Source organism: Vipera berus (assembly GCF_964194415.1).
Source record: "Vipera berus genome assembly, chromosome: 1".
Taxonomy (NCBI): Eukaryota; Metazoa; Chordata; class Lepidosauria; order Squamata; family Viperidae; genus Vipera; species Vipera berus.
In genome coordinates this window covers 235,822,802-235,836,603 of record NC_138202.1, presented here as the reverse complement: position 1 = coordinate 235,836,603, position 13,802 = coordinate 235,822,802, and the positions used below count along the sequence as shown (strand labels likewise).

Sequence of the window (13,802 nt, the reverse complement as noted above, 5' to 3'; positions counted from 1 at the left end):
TAATAGTTCAGACTGAAAAACCAGAAATAAAGTTAAAAATCCATAACAATTGCTGGAGTCCAAAATGACTGAATGTGGCTTGAAAATATAATTGCAAACTCAATGGAATATTAATTAAGCTCGATCATTCAAGCTGCATAAATGAAGTACAAAAAACCCTGATTACGATCCTATGGCTAACTGTGAACCAAGTAATTTGAACACTTATAAAAAATTAATAGCAACCCTGGGAGATGGTTCAGATTGCAACGACTGGAGCTCTTTATATCACTTCCCTATTTATAGGATTTGAAAATAAATTTGAAACATGACATTTTATATAAAGCATTTTCAATTTGGACACCCTAGTCCATAAGTCCAAATGCATAAATATTTTAAATTTAATTTTTTAAACAAGATTTTTTTTTTAAAAATTTTTTTTAAAAAATTAACCCATAAATATTTTATATTTTAATGCCAGATGCAAATATATTAATAATATATTTGCTAAGTTACTTTTGAGTAAAAAATATAACCATGCTAAAGCCAGGAGCAGAGCAGGACATCAGTCATAGCAACCCATGTTTCATCAGTCATAGGGACCCAAGTACATAAGGGTAATACAGGGAGTTCTCAACTAACCACCATTCATTTAGCAACTATTCAAAGTTACAATGGCACTGAAAAAAGTTATTTAGAACCAGTCCTTGTACTTCCAACTATCGCAGCACCTCGATCACTTGATCAAAATTCGGGGACTTGGCACCTGGCATATATTTACAAGGATTGCAGCATCCTGGGTTCATGTGATCACCATTGGAGACTTTCCTAGCTAGCTCCTGAGAAGCAAAGTCAATTGGGGTGGGGGGAGCTAGATTTGCTTATTAACCACACAATTCACTTAATTGCAATGATTCACTTAAGAACCATGACAAAAAATGTTGTGAAATCATATGTGACAACTGTTCTGCTTAGGCAATGGAAATTCTGATCCCATGTGTGTTGTTCAGTTGAGGACTACCTGTATTGATGTGATGTCATTGCACGCATACTGTGATTTGGGATTAATCCATTTTGCTATGGATGCCACCAGGCACATAGCATAAGTTACATTTCAAGCTTATCATTCCTCTCCAAACCAGCTGGTATTTCTGAAACTGAGGTGTATCTAGAATTAATAAAAACCAATCATAACACAAATTCAAGCTCTTTCACAAACAGTCTGAAAAAATATTGGACAATTTATCATAGCCTTAGTTAGGCAAATACTTCAGTCAAGTTTCAGATTTAGTTAGCCACAGGCAAAAGGGAAAGTTCTGAACTACCTCACTTAATTAGAAAGTTAAGTGCTAAGAGTATTCATGTTTTATAATAGTTTGTAAGCAGCATGCTATATTGTTTCAATTATATTAAATTTGTTTTTCTGTCGCAAGTCATAAAACAGTAATAGCTGCAGGCATGTTAAAACATTGACAGATTGTTAATTAATCTTTTGAAACATGGCAAATGACATTTTCCATTACAGCCGCACACTATTAATCTATTTATCAATTTAAAAGTAACAATATAATGGAAAAAACTGAATGAGTCAATTGTTGGTTCCTTTCGTCTTTCTCTTGTTAAGTACATTCTTTTAGTTTTAAGACTGCAAGCAGAAAAAAACATATCCAAGAATTCATTAACATACACTATTAAGACCTTTCCATTGGTTCTAAATTATTTTTCCATTCTTATATATTAACTAGGCCAGGGGTAGGCAACCTTGGCTCTTTTATGACTCGGGGACTTCAACTCCCAGAATTCTTGAGCCAGCCATGCTGGCTCAGGAATTCTGGGAGTTGAAGTCCCCGAGTCATAAAAGAACCAAGGCTGCCTACCCCTGAACTAGGCCAAAGCCTGATTAGTCTTTTTTAGTATGTTTTCAAAATGAGAATTGGTGTTACCTCTTGAAAAGCAAGCAGTAAAAATATTGCAACCTTAGATTTGTATATTGCATAAAAAACTAGGTATTTCTGTGAATCTATGTTTGTTAGTAAATATTGTCACTCATAAGATTGTTGCTGTATCTGTAGTCAAACTAATTCAAAAATAACTCCTTTAAAACTCATAGGGATTTTCTTCTAAGAAATAACCACAGGCTGGGCTATTAGTGCAATCGGTGAAATGGCCAAGTAGCAGTAATTATTTGTAAGTCTTGCTCAATAAAATTCAGTAACACATGATTGCAAACCATTGCATGTCCACAGAATTAAACTACCCTTACACACTATTCAAATTAGAAAATGCAAGATTTTAAACCAATACCACATATGGACAGTTTGTAATGAAAAACTGTTAAATTAAATAATAATCTGTTATCAAGCTCTATGTGAGGTTATATATTATCCTCAGGATGTGGAAATGCAAAATCTTGCTTTCTCTACTTTTTTTTGAGTTTATTAACACAAGTTGCAACAACACAATGCTAAAAAATAAACATGCATTATATATACTACAAAACTGTATTCTCTGAAAAACTGTTTGTTACAATTGCATAACAACAAGATTTTTTTTCCCTTTTAAAAGCATTCAGCCTGTAAAAAAGGTGAAAAAGGATGACTATTAAACTCACTACTGTTCAACCCCAGTAAGACTTTTCGCATTCTTGGGTATTTTTTTTTAAAAACTCTTATCACAAAAATTTAGCACTTTTTTCCATTTCAAGATGCGACTGATTTCTATTTACAATAATTTGTCAATAAATTTTAATATTTAAAAATTTACATTCATAAAAGTGTTGCAGAAATTTATATTTACTTTTTTAAAAAAAATGTACATACAAGGAAGTCCTATGTAAAAGGTTCACTGAAGAACTGAACCAATATAAAGAACAATTTTATTAAATTTTGCAAAACTCCACTTGAAGGCAGCTCACATTTCAACATTCAAAAATCCTTATTTGCTTGCTTATGAAAACTAATGTTCCAGTAATAAAGGTGAAAATGTAAACTAATATCCTATTGAGATCAGTAGAAAAATGTAGTTTCCACAGGCAGAGTATGTTCAGTAATGCTTTCTGTAGAAAGTAGTTCAGCTTGAATGTAGTGATGTAACAAACAGGTGACTCAAAAGAGTGGTCTTGAACAAACCTATACTTATTATAATTATTTTAGCAGCCAGCAGTTTTGTTTTCCAGTTCAGCTTTTTAGAGTACTAAAGAGATCTATCAAATTAATACCTTCTCAGTCATTGAATCCAGGGTTTTTGGCATCTAAAAAGACACATAAAAATGTAGTCATATAACATTTGCAGTCTAAATCCATCAATTGCACATAACTGTGCTTAAATCTGTTCTGAAATAATTAGGTACCCAAAATAAGAAAAATAGAAAAAAAATAAAAAATATTGCACAGCCACATACCTAGAAAGTAAAGTTGATGTTAAAAAAGCTCTTCACATGGATGATATAAATTATCTTCCATATAAAAAAGTATAAATATCTCTTAAAATACCGCGAAAACTACAATTTAATATCACACATTATTTATCTGTTAATGAGGTAATAACCAAGTCTGTTACAATGTTTTTATTCCTACTGGAAATATTTTAGGGCAGCAACCAGAAAAAACTTTTCCAAAAATATGTCTGAATCCAAAACAGCAATGTGTGCAGCTCTTCCTATGAGAGAATCAGCTGTGTTTGGCAGTGCACAATGCACATTGTATCGAATTAAATTGCAGTCCTTGCTTTGAAGAACAGGCAGAAGCATATTCTGGATCATTTCAGCATATATTGGTCCTGTAAAAGAAGAATCCACATTACCTATTTAAGTAAGCACTGCATGTATTTCCTTTCTAGCATGCGATTAACAGAACAAACATCATGTTTAAATGTAATCAGTTGAAACTCATTTATAAAACTCCAAGCAAAAAAAGTCTCAGCCTATAATTAGCCAACAACTACATGAACTACTTTAGCTTTAAAAGCCATGTTTGTACTGGCAGAGAAGTTAAGAGTGTCCCTAAAAAGAAAATCCCATAAAGTGCCATCCTAAAAAACTCAAAAAGATCACCTGGCAAATACTTGCTGCATTTCAGTCAAAGGACAGCAAGCAGGGCTTCAAGAGTTGAACAAGCACATAAGAAAGGTTGTATAGAAGGCAAATTTGTACATGTACATATGAACATAGAGAAAGACCACTGATGCTTTTAAAATAACTATTATTTTAAGCATAAAATAACTTCCAAAGTAAAGAAATATGATGACTGATCTGAATGAGACTGGGCGGGGGAAGTTACAAGGAGACTAATGAAAAAGGTGAACATTTGTAGCTGCTTTATAAATTTGGGTTCATTAATGGCAAACATACAAAACATTGCACAGAATTTCTTTTGTAATTTACTGTTTTTAATGAACCAAGATGGTACATTGTCTGTCTGTTAGTTTTTAGTCCTAGCTACAAAGTTCATGGCAAACAGATATGGGAACTCAGAAAGCACTGACTTTTCAAATACAGGCATCCCCCAGATGACTTAGCAAATTCAATGTTACAGAAACGCGGTACGCAAATAGGAGTTTTCATATTTGTGTAATACCATGTGTGATTATTGTATTTGGGTTTTTAAATTTGTTTAAATTACAATAGCAGCTGCCATAATTGCTATTGTAAAATGGGCACTATATAAAGAATATAAATAAAATGTACATATGCCAACAGGGTGCAGGTTTTATAGGAATTTTCATCTTACATAATCCAGGCACTCTGTGTGTGTAATTTCTACCTCGTATTATTCATTATAATTGAACTCTCCTGAATATTTTCTAAATAATGAACAGCTGTTGTTTCACAAATATCAATATTTTAGCTAATACCTGTCTGTTTATCCTTCAATGCTGTTTTGCACATCTCAATGCGGGCAGAATGATAAGGGACGTAACGATCTTGCAGGGATCCTACTAATATTACATTTTTGAAATACTGAAGACCTGTGAAGACAGTAATTATTAATATTAAGAACGCACTCAAACATATCAACAGTTACAAGCTTGGAGAAATTCTGCCCCCCCCCGCCCCCCAACAAAACCCCCTTGAATTAATAGATATTAGGGATGTAACAAATGCTAGGATCCTATTACTCTCTTTAGAACACATAGGGAAGGAGAATAAGGAAAATTACACTCTTTTGGCACTCATCAATACCAAGGTTATGAACTTTAACTGTGGGAAAAGCTCTTTGAAGAATTCTGCATTCATATAGCTACGTAGAGATCCAGAAATATAGGTAAAGGTAAAGGTTCCCCCGCACATGCGTGCTAGTCGTTTCCAACTCTAGGGGGCGGTGCTCATCTCTGTTTCAAAGCCAAAGAGCCAGTGCTTGTCCGAGGACATCTCCATGGTCATGTGGCTGGCATGACTAGACGCCAAAGGTGCACGGAACGCTGTTACCTTCCCACCGGAGTGGTCCCTATTTTTCTACTTGCATTTTTTACGTGCTTTCGGACTGCTAGGTTGGCAGAAGCTGGGACGAGTAACAGGCGCTCACTCTGTTACGCGGCACTCGGGATTCGACCCGCCAAACTGCCGACCTTCTGATCGACAAGCTCAGTGTCCTAACCCACTAAGCCACCGCGTCCCCCAGAAATATAGCTGTATGCAAATATGTTCATGATATTTATAAAAAAATATGACCATACGTGGTAAAATAGTTTGACGATTGCTAATCAATTTATAGAAGAATGGTAAAATACATTTCTTAAATTTCCACCGATAGTTGGAATGGAATTCATTTAGCTTTTTGGGGTACTTAAAGCAACTGTCTCATTTGTAGTTTCTGTGAAACTTGAGATTGCAGTCAAAACTATAATACTTGCCTGGTTAATCTTAAGAGCATTTCTTCCATTACCATCTTACAGAACAGTAGCAAGGCTTAACCTTATGCTTTTATCCACATTTTTTCATTTAATATTTTAGCAGTGGAAATATTTGGCAAGAAATAATATTTCACTGTGCTTGTGAAACTGAGCTACATGACTGTGATTTCCAAAATAAGCTAGCAAGTCCTTATATCAATAGCATAATTATGTTTTGTTTTTTTAAAAAATAGCACCATATACTATATTATTAACAGAAGACCTATGACATTTTGTAGGAAGACTATTTAAATCTGAATGTCTGAGCGCACTGGTATCACATTCACTTGCTCTTCCAGTTTGTTCATAATATACTAATGTATAAATGAAAACAATTCATTAAAAGTTAATGGCTTTAATGAGACTGATGTAACGTACCTGCTTTTCTACTAAGTTTGTATAAGAAGGTTTGTCGGGGGTCTGAATGATCTCGACAGGTCAACTGTAGCAAAGATCCTGACTTCTTCCACTTCTGCATAAACCAGAGACCTATATTTTTGTATATACTACATGTGAATACACAGAGCACAATTATACAAATCTTTAAATAATTTCATAATTAGTGTTCATACATTCCTAAAAGGTTCTACTCTATTTGTTTAGCTAGTATGAATTAAAATTGTAAGCACACATTATCAAATGAACACGTCAATAGACAAAATGCTTACTGAAAACATACACATGCTAAACACAATTTTAATGTTCTTTAGTACATCAGTCTTGTGTTCTTTAGCCAATTGATTAAATGATATGGTCTGTAGCTTTAAAAGCAAATCCTCATTGACAAAACAGAATGGCAATTATTCTGAACACTTTCTAGAAAGTGTTGGTTTTCAATGATCCTGAGTACATTAGGAAACAGTTCATCCCCTATAAAATGCTCTGAAATTTGAGGATGTATCAGTGAAGCTCTACTTCATGTACTAATCGAAGTGACTTTCAGGAAACCAGTGTGATCCTGGTGATCCCTTTTCAATAACATATTAATTTTTGCTCCTTCTTATAACAAATTTATCTTATTCCACACAAATATCAGCTATTTCTTTATGTTGTACCTGTTTATATACACCTGTGTTGGATTTTAGTGGCCTTTCCCTTACATTATTTTAAAATAAATAAAATATATAAATAAATCGCACTTAGCATTCAAAGCTGATACAGAAACATGAATATTGAATTGAAATGTTTTAGCTCCATCAATTCAGTAATGTTAGAGTACTTAATTTTAGGCAATATTATTGTAGAGTGTAGTTTATTTAATACAAAGGTAAGTAATCTCTGTTATATTCCAGATATTTGAACCATAATTCATGTTACTCCTAAGCAATGACCTTAATAGCTGAGAATTACAGCACTTGTGCTTTAATATATCTGGTTCCTTCTTCTTACTTCATTATACCCCTCTGTATTTAAATAGTGAGGCATCCTATGCATTTTAATGGATAGTAGAAATACTTGCTCTGACAATTCGAAGAAAATAATTACACTGTTTAAAAAGATTAAAATAAGCCACTCTTTCTTTATAGTTCTGAGACTTTAAAGTGGACATCAAATCTAGGGGTTTTTTTACCTGTATTAACAAGAGCACTGCTGTTGTAGAGCGTACCAAGATGTGGTCCAGACAGAGAGAGGAAGGTGTAAAGTTTATTGAGGTAATACCTAAACCTAGGTCTTGTGAGTACTGAACGGATTATTAAATTACCCAGTGAATGTCCAATAAAACTGAACAAAAAAGAAAAAAAAAGAGTGTGAGATTTGGAAAAAATATTTTTAATACATTATCAACTGAAAGCTTGCACTTTAACTTCTGTTTTTCTTTGTGCGTTTAATTGTGTCCAAATCTTGGCGACTGCCTTGTCAAGTCCCTGCAGTCTTCTTGGCAAGGAGTGGTTTGCTATGGCTGAGAGAAAATGGCTGGCCCAAAGTCACCCAGCTGGCTTTGTGCCTAAGGTGGGACTAGAACTCACAATCTCCCAGTTTCTAGCCTTAACCGCCACACCAAACTGGCTCTCCACTTTGTTTTGCAGTATGCTTTCTGCACATGCCTAAACAATCATGCAATTCATGAAAGGGTTTTCACTATGATTACCAAAATCACCATCAATAAAAGATTTTGAATAAAAATATTAAGGCAAAGCATGTTTTGGGTATCACTGGTTTCCAATTTTCCACAATACTCTCTATTCATTTCTCTCATTCCTCTAGTTCCCTTCTGAAAACATCAGAGACAGGGATTAAAATTCTGTTAAATGTGGATGGTTTATCTCAATATTTTACACACACACACACACACACACACACACACACACACACACACACACACGTGTGTGTGTGTGTATGTGTATATGTATATATATACATATATATATATATATATATATATATATATATATATATATATATATATATATATATATACACACACACACATACACACACACACACAACCTTTCTTGCTACAGTTGCTAAGTGAATCACTGCAGTTGATAGGTTAGTAACCCAGTTGTTAAGTGAATTTGACTTCCCCATCGATTTTGCTTGTCAAAAGGTTACAAAAGGTGATCACACGACTTTGGGACACAGCAATGGTCATAAGTATGAACTAGTTGCCCAGCATCTGAACTCTGATCACATGATCATGGGGATGCTACAAAGGCTGTAACTGTGAAAAATGGTCACAAGTCACTTTTTTCCGTGCCGTTGTAACTCTGAACAGTCACTAAATGAACTTTTGTAAGTCAAGGACTACTTGTAGTAAATTTGTATGCATATAATACCTGCCTCTTTACTTATCATTTAGTAGACTTTTTGTATTTTCTACAAGTAGTCCTCGAATTACAACCACAATTGAACCAAAAGTTTTGCTGCTAAGCAAGACAGTTAAGTGAGTTTTGCCCCATTTTACATCTTGCTTGCCACTGTTGTTAAGTGAATCACTGCAGTTATTAATAACACCGTTATTAAGTGTATCTCATTTCACCATTGACTTTGCTTATCAGAAGGTTATGAAAGATAATTGCATGACCTCAGGACATTGCAACCATCATAAATATGAGTCAATTGCCAAACATATGAATTCTGATCATGTGACCATGGGGATGCTGCACTGGTTATAAGTGTGAAAAATGGTCATAAGTCACTTTTTTCAGTGCCATTGTAACTTCGTATAATCACTAAAATGATTACAAGTCAAAGATGCCTGTATATTTTTTGCATCACGGATCATGTATTTATACTATTTAGTATACCGTAACATTTATACTATTTAGTATAACATAGTTCAGTTTTTAAAAAATACACAATTATGGCTACATTTCAAGTTGGCATTTTTTATTCTACAACAAAATACATTACCTGATTTTTGAAATTGTTAGATTGTAAATTTGAATATATTGGATTATTTCATCCAAAAGGCGATCTGTCATTGAATCAAAATCAGCAAATGTATCATTCTGTGGGGAAAAATTTCAGGGTTCTTATACAAAACTGTTTTGTGATAAGCATGCATTCCTAGCAAGTTATAGAAATATGGAAAATAACAATAAATAACAACAGTGGTATAATTCCCAAGAAAGCTTTACAATAGACGAAAACAACAGTAAGACAAAAAGTCTTGAGATCAAGACTACTCCCGCCATTTCATAAGCCCTAAAAGATTTTGCTGCTTTCCCAAGCCTTGGGAGATGTAACCCCCATGTTACATGTTAGAAGCATTCATCATATTTTGTATGTTTTGATGTGATTTGTTTGGATTGCCGTTCTGTTGATTCCTGCTTGTTATGTCCCTTGTTTCATTATCTTTTATTATTTTCTTCTAACAAGAGTTGATCTGGTGCCAGGTAGCACCGAAGTAGGGTGGGGATGGAACTGAATGAAACCAAACTAAACCACAATATGCATTAGAACCATTATAACTGCTTTAAAGACTAAAGCCTGGAAGACATAACATGTGTAACTAGACAAACCATATTATTATGCAAACTTAGTTTATTCAACAATTCAAAGTTAAATAAGTAACTATGGTGATTCCCAGTTATCCAGGACATGGTTGTCCCAAAGCTGTTTTTTTCCCCCCAAAAGGCAATTGGACTTTCTTGGTTTTTTTCCTTTGAAAATGTTTTGCTTCTCATCCAAGAAGCTTCTTCAGCTCTGGCTGGATGATGGGGAATGGAAAGACTTATATTCCTTGCACACAGCTGGCCATTTGCATTCTTTTAGAGAGTCGTTGATGCCACTTGGAGGTTTATGTGTGTCCTCAGGGTCACCTGAGTAGTGCAAATGGGTGTGGAACCTTCTTGGAACTGCCGAAAGGATTGTGTTGTAGACTGGAGATAGAAAACAGAAGGCTCCACACCCATTTGCACTACTCAGGTGACCCTGAGGACACAGATAAACTTCCAAGTGGCCTCAGCGACTCTCTAAAAGAATGCAAGCGACCAGCTGTGTGCAAGGAATATAAATCCTTACATTCCCCACCATCCAGTCAGAGCTGTAGATGCTTCTTGGATGAGAAGTGAAACGTCTTCAAATAAAAACAAGAGAGTCCAGTTGCCTCTTAAAAAAACACTTTTGGGACAAGGTTAAACAAGCCATAGCTGACCATGGCTCGTTTAATATCTGAGGTTTAAAAAGCAAACTAGAAATAACTTGGTACCAGCCAAACGACTGTATTGCCCAAAAGTAAAGATTCTGACACTCAAAAATGTGGCAAAATACAACTTCTAGCCAGCCTGGAAGGAATGTGGGATACCAGAGCCTTTTCACTCAGGGTTCAGACCAGGATACAGCACTGAGATGGTAGTGGAAAGTCGGTGTATATGTCGTATCCTGCCTGGATGTCTTGGCTGCTTCTGATTACCACCATGTATCCTTCTGAACTGGGTTTGGGGGCACTGTTTCCTTTCTCAGTGGTCAGTTCCAGCTGGAAATGGGAGTGGAACCTTGTAATGCAGGGTATCTCAGGGCTCAGCCCTTTCCTCCCTCCTCAATATTTGTATGAGATCACCGGGAGAGCTCATCCAGCAAGATTCACATATAAACTAATTTAAACAAGGCATTTCTAGCTTAGGTATTATACATTAATCAGTAATTCTTGGGTGCTACTACCTGATTTCTCTCAGACATCAGAAAATCTATTCGACTTCCAGGAAGACCAAGTTCAATATAAGTTTTTACTAATCTTAAATCTGCACTATTACCTAAAATAAAAGGAAAATTTCAGATATTAGAAAAACTTACTTGCCAGGAAACAACACATTTAAATTAAAACAATTATGTCTAATGCTGTAGAAATGTTAAATCGAAATTCATTTGGTTTGAGACTCACAGTTGAAATTCTATGAATTAAAAGACAACATTTTGCATTTGTTTATATTTAAAACAGAAATATTTTCTTTTGAGAGTTTTTAATAAAAGTAGCTCCTCATCAAAAAGTATACTTTGCTCCAAAATGGGTTTTGTGGTAGTAAATGGTTCCCTTTTAAAGGAACTGAACACTGTGTTTTGTTTCAGTTAATAATTGCTACATAGCTTATGGCATGAATATGCATTTAAAATATCAACACTTGAAAGCTAAACTTATTATTAGTCCTTTGCTCATTTATCTGATTTGTATCAGTTTCCTGTTCAACTAAATACTCAAGGAACCTAAATGGCACCAAAAATAGAACTTGTACAATGAGTTTTAGTAACATTTTATGACAATGGCTTCCCATAAATATTTTGACAGCTGCCTTGTTTTATTAACCCTGCATGACCTAATTTACTACATTAAACAATATGCTACGAACAAGGAATTTAGATAATTGCATGTGTTTATTTAAAAAGAAAATACTTGGTATTTTATGTAATGCAAGGACAGTATCAAACATAAGCAGTTTCCTAATGAGCAATAACTAGATGGAAATGCTAATTTGACTATTTTCAATTTAGTATTTTGGTTTAATTATTATTAGGGACTTGCTTATGTTTTGTATTATGCGGACTAAACGTTCTCATATTTAAACAATCTGAAATCCCAGCATTTCAAATATTTACTAATTTATTGTCAAGCTGCCACAGCATACCATCTAGGCCATGCACACAGATAATGAGATGTATTCCGTCTTCCGGATGTTCTTCTTCTTCTGTGCTGAAATAAGGTAAGGAAGATGCTAGACTGGAAACATCGCTGTACATGAATCCAGGAAGCTGAAGTTGCTTCAATTCTTCTTTAGCGTGAAGGAATCTATAATTAATAGATCTTTTTTTTACATTCAGGTTTGCAAATTAAAATAAGAAAATTGTAGATGTTTAACTTCCGTACATTCATTAAACAAGCCGTCCACTGGAAAACCAGCATCAGATTCCTCAGTAAAACTCATAGATCTTAATTTCTGAAAAATTTACACAGAGAATTTATGTCCTAAATGTCTGTTTACGTTTTCCAGTTATGTGTGCTTCAGATAATAACACTTGCAAGAGCATTCTGCTGCATTTAATAAAACATTCAGTACCTTCACAAGATTACTGAACATCAACCTGCATTTGAACATAACCTTCTTAGCAATTTAGCTGTATTTTCAGGTCACAGAGCTATGTATTACATTATACTGAAACAGCTATCTACTTGTAGAAATTTACAAACTTAAAACTCTCTTCCAGCTTACTGGCCTTCAAATATGTTGGGACTACAACATAAAGTATATCGAGTCAACACATCAGAAATTTCATCAGATCAATTTATTTAAATAAACAATTTAATTGAAAACAAAAAATAAATTAAAAAAACATATAATTTAAAAAGGAAACAAAAATCTCAAAGGACAGATTTGATGGACTAGGTCTTTTTCTGCCCTCAGTTTTCTGTTTCTATGTTTAACAATAGTAACACAATCAAATTAACATTTGCCTATCTCAAGCCCTTGGGAAGAACTAAATAGATGAATAAAAATGCCAAATCCAATCTGTGCAACGAATCATAATAATTAACAACAACAACAAACTACCAATCTCTTTGCATGCACTGTATTTAAGAGAAGCTGTATTTCTTAACCTTCATCTGTGCTGGCTCCCTGTCAGGCTATCCCAATTTCCCTATTTCATTTCCAACATAAACCAAGGTATACAATTTCAAAAATAGATATTTATATATATATATATCTTACCAGCCATCCAGTTTTACCCATAATTGGGGAAAACTGCAACCCCAGTAACTAATCTTACTCAGTAACTGGAAACAACTTCATCCCTTTAAAAAACAAGAATTCAACCTTCCTTTATACACATACAAGCACATTTTTTTAAAAAAGGTTACATTATCTGCATACAATAAAATATGTAGTTTCGTCTAGGACACAGGTCTGCAACCCGCGGCTCCGGAGCCGCATGCGGCTCTTTCAGCCGTCTCCTACGGCTCCCAGTCCTCTGCCATGTGCAGTCCAAAAAAAAAAAGTGGGACTAAAAAAGTTCAACCAATCAATTCAAATATGCAGGGTAGGTGCATATCTCGCCTTGGCTCCACTCTTCAGTCAAACCCTGTTCTGCACATGTGCGCATGTACGCGCATGTGCACACATTTTTTGCGGCTCCCAGTTTTTCCTTTTGTGAGGGAACCGGTTCCGAGTGGCTCTTTCACTGTTTCAGGCTGCTGACCCCTGGTCTAGGAAATGCTTAAGTTTGTGATTTTAGCATATTCTAGTTCTATCCACCAAACTGGTAAACTGTAGATAAATTCTGCTTTCCCAGTTGTTATAGGTAGGGTGCATCAGTCATAGTCCTTGTGAACAAATGGGAAAATGCTTACTATTTTAATAAAGAAATAATCCTAATTCCTGACCAAGCAAAATAAAGAAAATAGCAACAAACAGAAACAATATGCTATTTCTATTTCTGAATTACAACTCAAAAAATTGCATCTTTTTAAAATCTCTTCTGGTCCATTTTTTTTAAAGCAT

At 34.6% G+C, this 13,802-nt stretch overlaps 1 protein-coding gene across 10 annotated transcripts in view; it reads right to left on the bottom strand.

Annotated features, from left to right (window-relative positions):
* Positions 1-1,438: 1,438 nt before the first annotated feature.
* FAM135A (family with sequence similarity 135 member A) overlaps positions 1,439-13,802 on the bottom strand; it is a 57,602-nt gene continuing 45,238 nt past the window's right edge. For 8 of the 10 annotated variants that reach the window (XM_081339784.1, XM_081339782.1, XM_081339789.1 and 5 more), the window contains 7 exons: positions 11,934-12,094; positions 10,975-11,066; positions 9,223-9,320; positions 7,439-7,590; positions 6,247-6,357; positions 4,831-4,944; positions 1,439-3,756 (listed from right to left, as the gene is read on the bottom strand). In XM_081339784.1, coding sequence (XP_081195910.1) covers positions 3,551-3,756; positions 4,831-4,944; positions 6,247-6,357; positions 7,439-7,590; positions 9,223-9,320; positions 10,975-11,066; positions 11,934-12,094 — 934 coding nt within the window. In that variant the 3' untranslated portion in view covers positions 1,439-3,550. Of the gene's footprint in view, positions 3,757-4,830; positions 4,945-6,246; positions 6,375-7,438; positions 7,591-9,222; positions 9,321-10,974; positions 11,067-11,933; positions 12,095-13,802 lie in introns of those variants that run through there. The other 2 variants (XR_014028007.1, XR_014028006.1) reach the window with 2 other exon arrangements.